The sequence below is a fragment of the Tursiops truncatus genome, chromosome 20 (genome assembly GCF_011762595.2).
Source record: "Tursiops truncatus isolate mTurTru1 chromosome 20, mTurTru1.mat.Y, whole genome shotgun sequence".
Taxonomy (NCBI): domain Eukaryota; kingdom Metazoa; phylum Chordata; class Mammalia; order Artiodactyla; family Delphinidae; genus Tursiops; species Tursiops truncatus.
The window spans coordinates 14,651,791-14,667,811 of record NC_047053.1 but is presented as its reverse complement, the minus strand read 5'-3'; the positions used below and the strand labels follow the sequence as shown (position 1 = coordinate 14,667,811).

General features: G+C 42.0%; 2 protein-coding genes and 2 pseudogenes across 5 annotated transcripts in view; 2 read left to right on the top strand and 2 right to left on the bottom strand.

Moving 5' to 3' along the window:
• Positions 1-4,611, bottom strand: part of LOC141277290 (RNA 3'-terminal phosphate cyclase-like protein pseudogene) — a 120,094-nt pseudogene extending 115,483 nt beyond the window's left edge.
• The window catches only part of SSH2 (slingshot protein phosphatase 2), a 245,432-nt gene extending 240,613 nt beyond the window's left edge, over positions 1-4,819 (bottom strand). The window contains exon 1 of one of the 2 annotated variants that reach the window (XM_033847851.2): positions 4,556-4,819. In XM_033847851.2, the coding sequence (XP_033703742.1) occupies positions 4,556-4,618 (63 nt within the window). In that variant the 5' untranslated portion in view covers positions 4,619-4,819. The remainder of the gene's footprint in view (positions 1-4,555) is intronic. The other variant, XM_033847852.2, reaches the window with a different exon arrangement.
• Positions 4,422-16,021, top strand: part of EFCAB5 (EF-hand calcium binding domain 5) — a 119,295-nt gene continuing 107,695 nt past the window's right edge. Inside the window, exon 1 of one of the 3 annotated variants that reach the window (XM_073797164.1) lies at positions 4,422-4,574. The gene's annotated coding sequence lies outside the window, so the exon portion shown is untranslated. The remainder of the gene's footprint in view (positions 4,575-16,021) is intronic. The other 2 variants (XM_073797166.1, XM_073797165.1) reach the window with 2 other exon arrangements.
• LOC101322909 (elongation factor 1-alpha 1 pseudogene) lies at positions 12,047-14,732 on the top strand (annotated as a pseudogene).

Here is a 16,021-nt window from a genome sequence, read left to right as displayed (position 1 = left end):
CCCCATATCCTCAACATCAAGACTTTGGTGAAACTTGGATGGATCTCTATCTGAAAATACACTTCACTCAATCTCGACTGCTTAAACCAAGACAAAACAAGATTAAGCCTTCTTACGATGATTTGGGGTCATCACTATAACCATATAATAGTTGCTCTGAAGGAGTACTGGGTCTTAGAGGGGTATTTGTCCTTACATTAAGTAGTCCCTAACTGCTAAATTTTTTCCTTGGGTCAGCTATTTATAGGTTTTCTTCCTCCTCTCTTGCTGTAAAACCATTCAACTATTATTTCCCAGAACTTTAAGGAGCCTGCCTTTAGCAGCACCTGCCCCTTTCCATTCCTATTTTGCTTCTGGTAATCTTCTATGAGCATGGAAACTAAATATTCAAGTTTATAAGATTTCTATGTAAACCAAGAGATAATAGGCTTCAAATAAGGGTATCACCGAAAAATGATTTGTACAAGACTTGGATGATTCTGTTCTAGACAGTCAAGACAGAAAGTCAAAACAGACAATATATAAATGAACTCAAAAGACAGTGTGAGTTCTTGATTGCATCTCAAGTCTTGATTCCTTTTCTCTATTGGCAGTCAAGTTCTCAGGATCAGAAACTAATATGCTGTCTCTCTCATCACTCCGTGGACCAGGAGCCAAGGAACTTAGTTCTACTGCAGGATCTTATACCAACCAGTTTTGCAATCTTCAGCAAGTCCTTTTAACCTTGGTATTTGTCCTGCGTAACTTATGAGGCTATTCTAGAATTAAATTAGACCATGAACACAAGACACTCTGAAAAGCATAAAGCACTTTTACAAAAGTAAAAGATTTTATGGTATTTCACTGTATTTATATAACCCTGGACCAATATAGGTATCCATTCAGAAAATTCATACCAGATAGAAGAGATAATTCTTAAATTGCCCCCAATTAGTTAGAAACATCTAGAACAATATATTCCAAGAGTTGGCATCTCTGATTCCTCCTCCCCTATATCCAATCCCAGGTCCTTTGCGGCTTCTCCACAATCCCTTGCATCTGTCCTTTTCCTTCCCTTCTTTCACATTCCCAGTTCATGCCTTTATTATCTCACACCTGGGCTACTGTAACAGCCTCTAACCTGCTCCACTCATGCCCTACCTCTCAACTCCCTCTGGCCCACAGCTGCTAGATCAGTTTTCTTAAAACACCACTGTGATCATATCCGCTCAAAAACCTCTGAGGACTCTCCATTACCTTCTCTATCAAGTTCAAATTCCTAAGCTCAGCAGTCCCTTTGCAGCCCTAGCTGCCTCCCCACCTTTATCTATTACTACTCTTCGAAACAAATCCTTCTTCAAACTGGTCTATTTAATAAGTCCTTCAGATATGCGTTGTACATTCCTGTCTCTAAGTCTTGGTGTATACAGCTTCTTTACACCTGGAATACTCTCTACTTCCCAGCTTCTATCTCGGCCTATAAACATTCAACCTATCCTTCAAGGCCTAGTTCAAGAGCCACCTAACTATGTATACTTCTCTTTGATTACCAGGAAGGAAAAAGATGGAAGATTCTAAAGTTAGACACATCTGTGTTTCAATTACATCTTCAACAGGTGAGTGTCACTGGGTACATTCCTTAATAGCCCTTTGCCTCAGTTTCATCAGTAAGATGGGGATAATAGCAATTTCCCTTGGGCATACTGTGAGGAGTAAATAAGTTAATCCATGTAAGGCACTTAAATGCTACATATTATTATTACTACTATTGCCATTAGTGAATTTATCTTAATTTGAATTCAGACATACTTATGGCCATTTACAAACTGGCTGTTCATGTACATACAGTAGCATCCCCTCACTCTCCTTTTCTACTCTCACGTTTGTTCCTCCTCCAGTCCCTGTCCCTTCCCTCACCCCCTCCCTCCCAAGATTATAGACCCTGATAGATAGGGTCAATATCTTAGATAGGGTCAATATCTTATACATCTTGATACTATAATAGTCATTCACACCCAGTAGATGATCAATAGATTTGTTTAATCTCTAATGAAAGAACACTGAAGAGCTGACGGTATTAAAATGTCTTACCTCCTACAGTGAAAGAGCGTAACAGAATGCTTAATATGATTAATTAAAAAACCCTAAATTTCCAGCCTCACAAAATTAAATCTCTCCTTTTGAGGTTCTGTAGATTCTTTCTGTTCTCTTTTAAAACAAACAACTCAACTTATTCATGCAGCAAGAGATGCAACAGCAAATACATTCAAGTCGGACAGCAGTCAAATACTGGAACACAAGGACCATGAGACAACTCAACTGAAAAAGCTCTGGATAAAGTGGAATAGGAAAACAATTTAAAGGGAAAGGTAACTGGGTCATAGTCATGCTAACAATGCTGACTGTTACACACACACACACACACACACACACGTCCCAGGATTCCTTTGCTCCCAGGGCCACATATAAACTGAAATACCCAGGTTACTGTAGCAAGTAGATGTAGAAATATCAGTCACTTAGCTCAACAACTGAGCTTACCACATGATCAATTTAATTACCTATGTCAAAAGTGCCTATTAACATACCTCCAGATTCTAAAATAACCAAATGTTGGCTAATTAAGTTACATCAAGTAGATATGGTACTACTAATCATTCACCTCAAGAAAATTAGTATGATAACGTGATACACATATATTATTATTACAGCATAAACTGCTTCCAACAATGCCCAGGGAAAATCATGTCAATATAATACTGGTTCCTGGTTTGCCTACATGACTCAATTAACCTTCAGTTGCTTTCTCAGCCAAAATCTGGCGTGGTAACCACTTTCTTCCAAAGGTTTACTGGTGGGGTGAATTAAGATGGTCTGATGGTATGTTAGTGACTTTCCAAAAACTAGCATAAAATACCACATATAAGAATAAAGTATATTAAATTTCCATTCCTGTGATACTTGTCTTCAGAGGACCCTTAAATATTTTACTAGCTTTCAAGTGCAGTTATTCTCAAATCACATAATCTTCAGAGTTGGAAAGAGCCCTTTTACCACCTCCTAGGCAAAAGGCCCTCCAGCCTTTGCTTGAACCTTTCAGCAATGGGCACTCACTATTTTGCAAGGCAGTCCACCCCACTGTTACAAAATTCCTCCTTAGAATGATTGGAAATCTGCCTCCCTGAATTTCTTTCCATCCAAGGATCCTAGCTAGTTCTGCTCTCTGGAAACAACACGAAGTAAGGTAACCTCTGAAGTATAATCACTTCTAGAATTAGGATACAGCTGCCAATTTGGTCACACAAAGTGCAAAAGCTAGCTCAGGAAAAAAGAAACCACCACTCTACACAACAAAATTTTGAAATTCAGGAAACTACGTTGAAATTACAAACCAGCACACTTTCAAGACGTCAACATTCACACACACCTCAGTTAACATAAACATATGAAGAGTAACCCGAATTTTTACAGTGGAAGGTAGTACAGCGTTTACTGAATATGTTTTTGCAAGCTGAAACCACTACATCCACCAACACAGTTTTTTAAATTACTGTTCTGAAGGAAGTTCAAAATGGTTTTTCCAATTTCTCATATATTCATTCCACTTATTCCCTCTAAAACATCTAGTTTTTTTTTTTTTTTAAGATCCCATTTCCCCCCACTGGTACAATATTTTATTTAAAAAAATAAATATTTTCAGGGAAAAAAAAGGCTAAAAGAATGGAGCGTAAAGGAGTGGGGGTGGGGCGAAGGTAAAGAAGGGCCCAGCAGGAAAAGGCTGGTTACTGGGTATTTTCCTTCTGGAAGCACGCTTCACTGGCACAGGCATCTGAAGTAACGAGCCATACAAACACGACCCAAGAACAAGAACGATCATGAGCAATGAGTGTAAGGCATAAATGTCTGTGAGATGTAAATGAATTGGCACTGGTCATCAAGCAGCGCCAGATGCTTCGGGACCTCGCAGAGGTAAGAGATCCAAAGAGCAGAGACCACGGCCACCCTTTGGAGGAGGGGAGGAGGGGAGAAACCAAGGAGTAACTACCGTTCAGCCGTCCAATGAAGCCCAACGGACAGGGCACAAAAAGACAGCGAGTGACCAGGGTGAAGAAAGACACCCGGAGAGCCCGAAGGGCGTGCAGTGTGCGAATACGGAACGGGTCCCTGAAATGGGCGCGGGTAAGGGGATGTGGGTGTGTGTATGGGGCAACGCAGGAGTCCCAGGGTCCTCTCCCCGCAGCGGAGCAACAGAGGGTAAAGGAAGGGGGAGGGTGAAAAGCAAGAATGACTCATTCCCGAAAGGAAGTGCTCAAGCCAGAGGAAGGCATGCCACAGGGGGGTTCGGGGCGAGGACTGTGAGGCGCTAGGTGCTCAGAGTGATGGGGGCACAAATCGACGTTCTGTAGTTCCTGCAGCTCGTCTTTAAGATGGGGGGGTGTGGGGGGTTCGCGGCAGCAGAGTGCCCAGGCCTGGGAAGCGGCGCGGCGCGTGCGCAGTGGCGCTCGGCGGGACCCGCTGAGGCAAAGCGGAGCCGCAGTGACAGAAGCGAGCAGAGCGGCTGCCGGGAAAGACTCACCGAGGCGCAGGGGCTGGAGGTAGTGCTGGGGGTAGGCGACCGCTGGACTGTGACCAAAGCCATCTAGGCGCTGCTGGGCTGTTCCGGGCAGGGCATTCTTGTCCTGAGTGTGGGGGGCGGGAGGGTGACGGAGCCGGGATGAGGCAAGGGGTGTGGGGTGGGGATGAGGGGGGCGGGGAGGAGGAGGAGGAGGAGGAGGAGACCGCGCGAACGGCAGCAGGCTCCGCACCCACCACCGGAGTCTCGCAGACTGACGCGCTGAACTGGCGGCTGGCGGGCGGGCGGGCGGGCGATTCGGCAGCTGCGGGGCACAATGAGCGCTCCCAGTGCGCAGGCGCCACCTGTCAGCAACCGCCTCTCCCCTCGGCGCGCGCCGCCGCCTGGCCGTAACCCTTGAGTTGCCGGAAGCCGGCCGGGTGCGTGCGCCAAGGGCCGCCGCCCCCTCCCGGGTTTCCTCCTTGCCTCTGGAATCACGCAGTTTGGCTGCGCCGGGGGCTGTGGAGTGGGTTGGGGGGCGGGGTCTCGCAGCTGAGGGTCGCTGGCGCCCCCACTCCTGAGGGACGACCATTTTCTGAGGTGGGGCGCACAGCTTAACCCACCTTCGTGAGAAGAAACTGAGGTAAAAATCCCGAGGCAAACATGTTTCCGGATGGGAAAGGGCGCCGCGGGGTTTCAAACGCTTTCTCTGAGCGTGGGTGGGGCTTACTGGGCTAGAGACCCTCCCTTTGACCCGGCCCTCGGGGAGGCTTTTTCTGAGCTTTCCCACCCTTCCGTCTCCGACTCTATGTTTTAGGATGAGACTTTTTGAAAGTAAGAAAGATTTGTAATTTTATACCCCGGGAGTCTTTATGGTACCCTCGTGCTTCCTCTATTATCCTGGCCCCTGTCTTAGGACTCATTCATTATTCGTGAGGTGCAGAGAGGCCGAGCGAGCCTGGGAGGCCGAGCAAGCTGGGCTCACGGAGTTGGAAGGGTCCAACCTGCTATTTACCTCCCACTTGCTTCCTGCTGGCAAGAAGTTCTCTTGACTAAACAGGATTTGCTCCTAGGGGTTTCCTCTCCTTCGTCTTTAGATTTCATTATTTCATAGACACATGCGGAATGCCGATTAAATAGTTTAAAGAAATCGCTTTCTAAAAGATAAATCAGCTGAACATAAGCCAAGAATGTAATGAAAAATCAAGATTGAAGGTGGGGGGGGAATCGCACTATGCAAATGCCATTGATTGATTACACAGGGCAAGAGAGTTGACAAAGCTGTTTCTCAATTTGAGTGGATGTGCTGGTAAATACTACCATACATATCAAAGCTGTAAAACACACACATTCAGGAGTTTGCAGTTATTAACCCACCGCCTTATCGCTCAGACTCTCTTGGATCTTATTGCTTCTTTTAAACTGACAGAGCTGTCGTGAGCTCTTTCTGGCCGCTTTATGGTTAAGTGCCACTAGAGCCCTCTGTGCTGAGCCTTTGTTGTCTCCTTGGGGCCCTGTGGTTGAAATAATTAGCAGGGAGGTTCCATCAAGAATCAGACACTGAGGGTCCCTGTACTGTACAGTCCTATGTAGAATGTACTGCAGAGAAGCTAGCTGGTAGGCTTTTGCCCCCTGGTGGTGGTCAAGAGTGCCTGCGAGACAAAATTAAACAAAGATGTATGGTTCACAGATTAAACAATCTGACTTGTGTTTTTCCCAGAGCTACTTAGTAAACAGGAAAAGAGAAGACAAAGTTCAGAAGTAAGAACTTTGAACCAAAGCTTAGGAGACCAAACAGGAGGCTATATGCGTAGGCAAGAATTATACATAGCTGAAAGCTGAATGAAGGCAAATAAATGAAACGTGATTTATAAACCAAAGTATCATTCTAGAGAAAAGTATTATTCAAATCAATAGGTCTTAGTAATGTACTTATATGTTAATTTTCTTACTGACTCAGGGACAGCAACACTGATTATCTACTTTTATGTAGCATTATGTAGCAACATTATCGGAAGATGATAATCTTACAGTGTAAGATAATCCTACAGTGGGAAAGAGCACTACCCTAGGAATCAGAGACCTGGCTTCTAGTTCCAGCTCTGTAAAACCTTGAACAAATGGCTTAAACTTTTTGAGCTTTAGTTTCTTCATTTCTGCAACGGAGCTCTAACTCACAGGATTCCTGTGATCAAATGAGAAAAAAAATGTAAAGTGCAATATAAACTGTAAAGCACCATATGTAATTAAGATAACTTTATTATTCTCATAAGTTTGTTCCAAGTTCAGTGAGCTTTTGCTGAGTGTATCCTATGTGTAGAAAATAGCATCAAGCAGAAAGGTAATTAAAAAAAGAATGAAAAATACATGATTCCATGCCTTTTCTTTTTTTTTTTTTTTTTTTTTTTTTTTTAACATCTTTATTGGGGTATAATTACTTTACAATGGTGTGTTAGTTTCTGCTTTATAACAAAGTGAATCAGTTATACATATACATATGTTCCCATATCTCTTCCCTCTTGCGTCTCCCTCCATGCCTTTTCTTAACAGTAGGAGAAGTAGATTAGTGGTCAAGACATGTCTCATTTGTATGTAGGTATAGTACATCATTATTCATCACATCTGAGGTGATAAAATCCTGGTCAAAATTGGGATTGTAAGGTACCCAAATTCACATAAGGCTTGTAACAGAAAGTTAATTTATTTACAGGAGAAATATCTCTTCCTGGCATATGCCTTTTAAGGAAACTAAGATTTGGAAATTGTTGGTGCATGTTCATTGATTTATTCACCATTAATTGAGAAAATACCAAGGGTGTATTATACACTAGTCACTGTTTTAAAAACAAAAGTCTATCTACCCCTCATAGCTTGTTAGCAGGAAAAAGCTCATCAAATAATTACAGTAAGGTTTAGTGGTACTGTTGCTTCAGTTGCCTCTGCTAGGCCCCAGAAGTACACACACACACACATATATATATGAGAAGTCTAGATATGTACAAAGTGCTTTAGAAACACAGAAAAGGTCTGGGCAAATAAATGTATGCTTTATGATATTGGATTTCAGGCTTTGCCTACAGATCCCAGTATAGCCACGTTGTGAACTGATCTGGATCACATGTGAGCATTTGCAGTCTATGCTCTCTGCACCATTTATACCCATTCTTTCCTGGGCTCCACCCTGCTTCCTACTTGGTCTTCTGGTGATCTGAGGGAAGAGGTGTCATAATATGCTAGCTGAATTCGAGAAGACAGAGGCCAAGAGCAGGATTCCCAAAAGAGGGAGCCAAAGAGAAAAGTTCTCCTAGCTCTATTTAGAGCACCTTTCTTCTTCCCACCTGTGATAATGGAGGCCTCCTTGTGCCATTGGAGTTCATTTAACCCTTAACTTGTATTATCCCTTCTTCAAGGTGAAATTATAAGGGAGCTTTTGAAATTTCTGAGATCAGCTGGTTCTTAAGGTTTGAGAACCTGATGAAAACTGTTAGCCATTTCTCCAGAAAGATACATTTACATATTTCACACACACACTGAAATCCATTAAGGGGTCCCAGGTTAAGAATCCTGGTTTAAAGGTTAAAGCAGTGCTTCTCAACCTTTTTTCATATCATGACATCCATAGAAATGATATTGTTCAGCACACTGGGATAAATTAGAGGGGATTTGGAGGCAACAATATGGGGCTTGGTGAAAAAAGTTATTTTCTTTTTATAATTATAATGAGAAAAATAACAAACATATTTAAGGGTGATATTAAATATTGAATTTGTATAAGCTTCCAAATAAAGTCTCTCAAAAATTTAATGAAAAACCCGAGATTGCCTCTATAAACATGACATTTTCTATGTAGGGTTTTATGACCAAAATGACTGCATGTAATTTCTGAACAAGACAGTTTAACAGTGATCAATTCGTAGTCATTATTGATGAGAATTTAGTTCATACAAATAGGTGATAAATTTAAAATAATTTTCACAACTATTCAAAATTTGCAAGTATAAATTATGTGTGACTCCAGTAGCTCTTACTTTTTTCCCACTAGAAAATGTAATGTGGTAATATCTTATGATAGCATGACTGGATTTAGAATCCACTCAAACTTTTTCATATTAAGTATATTTTACCAAATAATGACAAAACTCCCATTTGCAGGGTAGGACTGTGTTACGAGAGCAATAATTCTGCAGCTAACTTGGATGTAACTAAAAGGGCACATCAGCCATAAACAAAGGGAAGAATTCAATATATATGAAGAGAGATTAAGAGCTGAGTCCATGACGAGTATCTGGCAGACTTCCCTGCCTTTCCTGGCCACAGCTTAGGCTCTGAGTCCTGCTCCTTGAGTGCCTGGAGCATGCACTCCTCCAGCAGCTCCAAGGTTCATTGTTTATGATGAGCAGCAATACACACCGCAACTGGCCTCTGAAAGTGATGTCTTAGAGATAGAACATTCCTTTGCTTTTCTTCTTTATTAGAGGATACTTCCTTTAATAAAGCAAGTCCTCCATTGTGTTTGCCTCCTGTGGAACCATGGGGCACACTAGGACGGATCATCAGACTCTGATTCTTTGGGTCACTCTTTGAGAATCCTTAAGTCAAACTGCTTCTGGCCAGGGGTGAATTATGTAGCGGCACCAACCACCATACTCCTTTCAGACCACTCCTAGGGCTGAATAGATAACTATCTTGCAGTACGTCTGTAACTGATTGATCACAGGCCAAATGAAGTATGTCATTTAAAAGACTGTATAGCTTAGCTTGTTAAAATGTGGGGGGGGGAATCATTCTTTATAATCCAACCCCTTACATTTGAAATGACTAGTTACAAATTATAAAACAAGTAGAAATATATAGAGATAGAATATAAAACAGCTAAGAGTGAGTGGAGTATGATTGAGTCATGTATTGCCTCTACCTGGTTGTAATTCTTCTTAAATTTTAATAATCTTATACTAATTTATTGATAGTGTCCAGATAGGAGATAAAATTCACACCAGTTATTTGAACAGATAATTTAGCAAGAATTGTTAACTAGGTATGAAGTTAAGTAGGTGACTGAAAAACTGAAAAGAGAAATCTAAGGTGTGACAGAGGTAGCAACTGTTATTACCTTTAGGACTGAAAAACAACCTAAACAAAGGAATTAAAGGGAAAAAAATTACAAACTTGGAGGAGTGAGCCCACAGAGCTGAAACTCAGGTCTCTGAGAAGAAGACACTGCTTGGCTGCCGTTGGTGTCTCTGAGCTTAGATGGGGTGCTCCATGGGACCCAGCAGTCTGGGGCCCAGACCTCTGCAGCAGGAACACTGGCTGGCTGATGTCAATGAAAACTACAAAACTTTAGAAAAACTGCAAACTGGATTCAGCTGCTGCTACCAGGTTAAAGAAGCATAGCTGGAGTGAAGCACCCTGGAACCAAAACACCACAGGAAGCAGTCGTGAGGTAGACAGGAAGGAACAAGTTTCTTGTCCTTCCTCAGCCTTGTGGTCTCCATCTGATGCCCCCAATTAGCAGAGCTTAACAGAGCCAGCTGGCAAGGCAAAGAAATGTGGTTTTCATACTCCAGCTCCAGCATGAAAGAAAAGTACAAAAGGGTGAATTTGGAGCTGAGAAAATAATCTAATAACTGGCACTTGGCTGATGTAGAAATTGATACCAGAAGTGGAATTTATCTTCCATCCGTTGGTTTTGCATATATTTCATGAAGACAATTAAAGACCTCGCTCCTTTTGTTCCCCGGATCCAATCAGCATAATGTCATCAATGTACTGGACCAACTTAATGCTGATTGGAAGGTGAAGATGCTCAGTATCTCTGTGGACTATATTATGGCAGAGAGCAGGAAAATTGATGTAGCCATGGGGCAAGACTGTGAAGTTATATTGTTGGCCTTGCCAAGTAAAAGCAAATTGCTTCTGGTGTTTCTTGCCAATTTGTATGGAGAAATAAGCATTTGCTGGATCACTAGCTGCATACCAAGTGGCACTGGCTGTGTTGATTTGCTCCAGTAAAGTTACTACATATGGAAGAGCAGCTGCAATTAGAGGCATCACCTGATTAAATTTATAATCACCCACACTCATTCTCCAAGATCCATCTGCCTTCTTCACAGGCCTAACAGGTAAATTAAATTGGCGAGAGATAGATTTCATCACTCCTGCTTCCTTTAACCTTTATTGGTGTCACTAATCTCTATAATCCCCCATTCTGCCATCCCAAGGAAGCAATAATTTTTGTTTACTCTTCTGGTGTATGGGGGAGGTGGGAGGGGGTTCCCAAGGGCTTCAACTTGGCTCTTCATTGTCCTTATTCCAGGATCAAAGAACCAATATGGAAATTCTGCCAGTTACCAGGTATCTATTCTAATTATACATCCAGGAGCTGGTGAAATCACCGCAGAGTGGTTCTATGGGCCTACTCTGCCCACTGTGATACAAACTTGAGTTAAGGGGACTTCCCTGGTGGCGCAGTGGTTAAGAATCTGCCTGCCAATGCAGGGGACATGGGTTCGATCCCTGGTCCAGGAAGATCCCACATGCCGGGGAGCATCTAAGCCTGTGCACCACAACTACTGAAGCCGGCACACCTGGAGTCCATGCTCCGCAACGAGAAGCCTGCGCACCACAAGGAAGAGTAGCCCCGGCTCACAACTAGAGAAAACCCATGCGCAGCAACGAAGACCCAACGCAGCCAAAAATAAATAAATAAATAAATTTTAAAAAGCAAAACACAAACCAGTTAAGACTCCATCTCTCACCTGTCCAATACAGGCCCCACTTAAACTGGTGGAATGCATTTGGGTCCCCAGAAATTAACACCAATTAATGCCAATGTTTAGAAGTCCCTGAAATACCTGAATATTAATCTTTTTCCTCATTACACAGTCATTTTAGGAAATGGCCTAAGGTCTTTGTGGAGAAGACTTGGAGGAAGATTTTCAGTATATGCTATGGTAGTGCTGCAGAATCCTTCCTTAAGGGGATCCAGCCTGCCCTTTCAATTAAGAGGCTCAGCTCTGGAAACTGGGTGAGAGAAGTCAGAACTCTCCACTATGGTGACTAAAGTCATATTTTTGGCTACCATGTATAGATTTTTAAATATTATGTGTAGATGATCAATACTTTATTAGGCTGCCCATCTATTTTAATCCTGGGACCACCATAATCATTTAGCTGAATGTCAAAAATAATCTGATTACCACTGTATCTCTACTTCTCTTTATGGTAAATGTGCCTGCCTTGTCTTTGGTGGATAAACACTGACATCTGGCTTCTGCTGCCTGAAATGGGTCATCCCATCATGCCTTGCCTACAGAAGAAAGCCAACATAGAGCTTTTCAAGGATATAAGTACTTCCACTCACTAATGTATTTTTCAGTGCTTTAGTAAAGGGACACCCCCCAAGTTCTCTTGGAGAATATTCTTGTGGGGAGTGGATATGCAAGTCAAAATGTGATAAATCTACTCCAACATTCCCATATCCCTAAGACTTTGGATTCCTCTTACATTATCCAAGGAAGTTCCAGTATCTCCACTTAATTAAACATAGGCCACTGTGGAGTCCAAGTTTCAGTGAACTTACCAAGTAAATAGTGAGTGTCACTTCCAGCTGTAGGTGCTAATACATTAAATCCTTAATTTCTGATACGGGTACCCATATCAATAAATTCCAGCCAACCCAGTATTATATTTTGTGCTCCTTCCTTTAACTCCCTTATAATATACTCATGTATGTTCCCTGGGCTTCTGCCACTAAACAAGAAAATAATGAAAATATTTTGCCATAAAACCTATTTCCACTTGGTTAGACTTTGTATTTGCCCTGCTGGAGCATTTTAATATCTGATTTTAGCTTTTTTCGCAATGGGTTTGCCACCAGGACACAGGTGTCATGAAAACCACCACTAAATTTAAGCCACAATGGGAAAGGCGAAGCCTCACATCAACATCACTGTGGACATGTAGATCTGGGCAAGTCTACCACTACTGGCCATCTGATCTATAAATATGGTGGGATCAACAAAAGAAGCATCGAAAAGTTCAGGAAGGAGGCTGCTGAGATGGGAAAGGGCTCCTTCAAGTATGCCTGGATCTTGGACAAACTGAAAGCTCAATGTGAGTATGCTATCACCATTGATATCTCCCTGTGGAAATTCGAGACCAGCAAGTACTATGTGACCATAATTGATGCCCCAGGACACAGAGACTTTATTAAAGACATGATTACAGGTGCATCTCAGGCTGATTGTGCTGTTCTGATTGATGCTGCTGGCACTGGTGAATTTGAAGCCAGTATCTCCAAGAACGGGCAGACCCGTGAGTATGCTCTTCTGGCTTATACTCTGGGTGTGAAAGAACTAATTGCTGGCATTAACAAAATGGATTCCACTAAGCCACTCTATAGCCAGAAGAGCTGAGAGGAAATTGTTAAGGAAGTCAGCATCTACATTCAGAAAATTGGCTACCACCCCAACACAGTAGCATTGGTGCCAGTTTCTGGGTGGAATGGTGGCACCATGCTGGAGCCAAGTGCTAACCTGCTTTGGTTCAAGGGATAGAAAGTCACCCATAAAAATGACAATGCCAGTGGAACCATGCTGCTTGAAGCTCTGGATTGCATCCTGCCACCAGCACGTCCAACTGACAAGCCCCTCCAGTATGTCTACAAAATTGGTGGTATTGGTATTGTCCCTGTGGGTCGAGTGGAGACTGGTGTTCTCAAACCGGGCATGGTGGTCACCTTTGCTCCAGTCAACGTTAAAACTGAAGTGAAATCTATTGAAATGCACCATGAAGCTTTGAGTGAAGCCCTTCCTGGGGTCAGTATGGGCTTCAGTGTCAAGAACGTGTCTGTCAAAGATGTTTGTCGTGGCAGTGTGGCTGATGACAGCAAAAATGACCCACTGATGGAATCAGTGGGCTTCACAGCTCAGGTGATTATCTTGAACCAACCAGGCCAAATCAGTGCTGAATATGCACCTGTGCTGGATTGTCACACAGCTCACATTGCTTGCAAGTTGTCTGAGCTGAAGAAGATTGATCATCGTTCCGGGAAAAAGCTGGAAGGTGGGCCCAAATTCTTGAAATCCAGTGATGCTGCCATCATTGATATAGTTCCTGGCAAGCCCGTGTGTGTTGAGAGCCTCTCTGACTATCCTCCTCTGGGTCATTTTGCTATTCGCGACATCAGACAGACAATTGCTGTGGGTGTCATCAAAGTAGTGGACAAAAAAAAAAAAAGTGCGCAAGAAGGCAGCTGCAGCTGGCAAGGTTATCAAGTCTGCCCAGAAAGCTCAGAAGGCTACATGAATGTTATCTCCAATACCTGCCACCCCAGTCTTAATCAGTGGTGGAAGAACGGTCTTAGGACTGTTCACTTCAGTTGGCCATTTAATAGTAAAAGACTGCATCACAAAACCTTCAGAAGGAAAGGAGAATATTTCGTCAACCATTTGTTTTATGTGTGGCAGTTTTTCCTTTATTTGATTTTATTTTTCATTTTTTAATTTTTATTGGAGTATAGTTCATTTACAATGTTGTGTTAGTTTCAGGTGTACAGCACAGTGAATCAGTTATACATATACCTATATCCACTCTTTTTTTTTAGATTCTTTTCCCATGTAGGCCATTACAGAATATTGAGTAGAGTTCTCTGTGCTATACAGCAGGTTCTTATTAGTTATCAGTTTTATATATAGTAGTGTGTATATGTCAATCCCAATCTCCCAATTTATCCCTCCCCATCCCCATTCCCTGGTAACCATAAGTTTGTTTTCTACATCTGTGACTCTACTTCTGTTTTGTAAACAAGTTCATTTGTACCCTTTTTTTTAGATTCCACATATAAGTGATATCATATGATATTTGTCTTTCTGTGTCTGACTTACTTCACTCAGTATGACAATCTCTAGGTCCATCCATGTTGCTGCAAATGGCATTACTTTGTTCTTTTTTATAGCTGAGTAATATTCCATTGTATATATGTAGCACATCTTCTTTATCCATTCCTCTGTTGATGGACATTTAGTTGCTTCCTCATCCTGGCTATCGTAAATAGTGCTGCAATAAACACTGGGGTGCATGTATCTTTTTGAATTATTATTTCCTCCAGGTATATGCCTAGGAGTGGGATTGCTGGGATATGTGGTATGTGTGGCAGTTTTAAGTTAGCTTTTAAAATCAGTACTTTTTTTTTGTGGTACGCGGGCCTCTCACTGTTGTGGCCTCTCCCATCTCGGAGCACAGGCTCTGGACGCGCAGGCTCAGCGGCCATGGCTCATGGGCCCAGCCGCTTCGCGGCATGTGGGATCTTCCCGGACCGGGGCACGAACCCGTGTCCCCTGCATCGGCAGGCAGACCCTCAAACACTGTGCCACCTGGGAAGCCCTAAAATCAGTACTTTTTTATGGAAACAACTTGACCAAAAATCTGTCACAGAATTTTGAGACCCATTGAAACAAAGTTTAATGAGAAAATAAAAAGACCTGATTTGAGTTAACGAATCTACTATAAGTAAGAGGTGGTTGTGGTGAGTCTTGAGGAAAATGGGCATCCTCTTGCAAGGCAGTTGCCCCAGATGATATTATTACAAAATTTTCAATTAAGAGGATATTCTTCACAAATACAAGAGGACAAACTGCTTTCACTGTCAAAAAAGGCTCAAAGTGACTCAGAAGTTTGAGATTATCAGTCTCCTAGTCCAACTAAATGTCCCCATTCCAAATTTCAGGGTACTCCTTCCCAATCAATCCCTCAATTTTGACATGAATAACTTGGCTGGAATTTGAATTCAATTAATATTGTAATTCTGCAACCCATAATTCTTGACTAATTGACTCTTTTATCATTAAACGATGACTTCCTTTGTCTCTTATTATAGTTTTTGGCTTAAAGTCTATTTTGTCTGATGTAAGTATAGCTATCTCTGCTCTCTTTCGGTTTTCACTTGCCTGGAATATCTTTTTCCATCCCTTCACTTTGAGCCTATGTGTATCCTTAAAGCTGATGTGAGTCTCTTATAAGCAGCATATAGTTGGGTCTTGGTTTTTTATCCATCCAGCCACTCTATGCATTTAGATGGAGAATTTAATCCATTTTATTGATAGGTGAGAACTTTTATTAATCAACATCTAATTAAATGTCATCTTATTGTTTTCTGGCTGTTTTGTAATTCTTTTGTTTCTTTCTTCCTGTCTTACTGCCTTCCTTTGTGAATTGATGATTTTCTGCAGTGGTATGCTTTGATTCCATTCTCTTTATCTTTTGTGCATCTACTATAGGTTATTGCTTTGTGGTTACCATGAGGCTTACATAAAACACCTTATAGATACAATGGTTTATTTTAAACTGATGACAACTTAATTTCGATCACATACAGAAACTCTACCTTTCTATATCCTCCCCCCATCTTATATTTTTGACGCCACAGTTTACATCTTTTTATATTGGATATCCAATAGCAAATTATTGTTTGCAAAGCTATAGTTATTT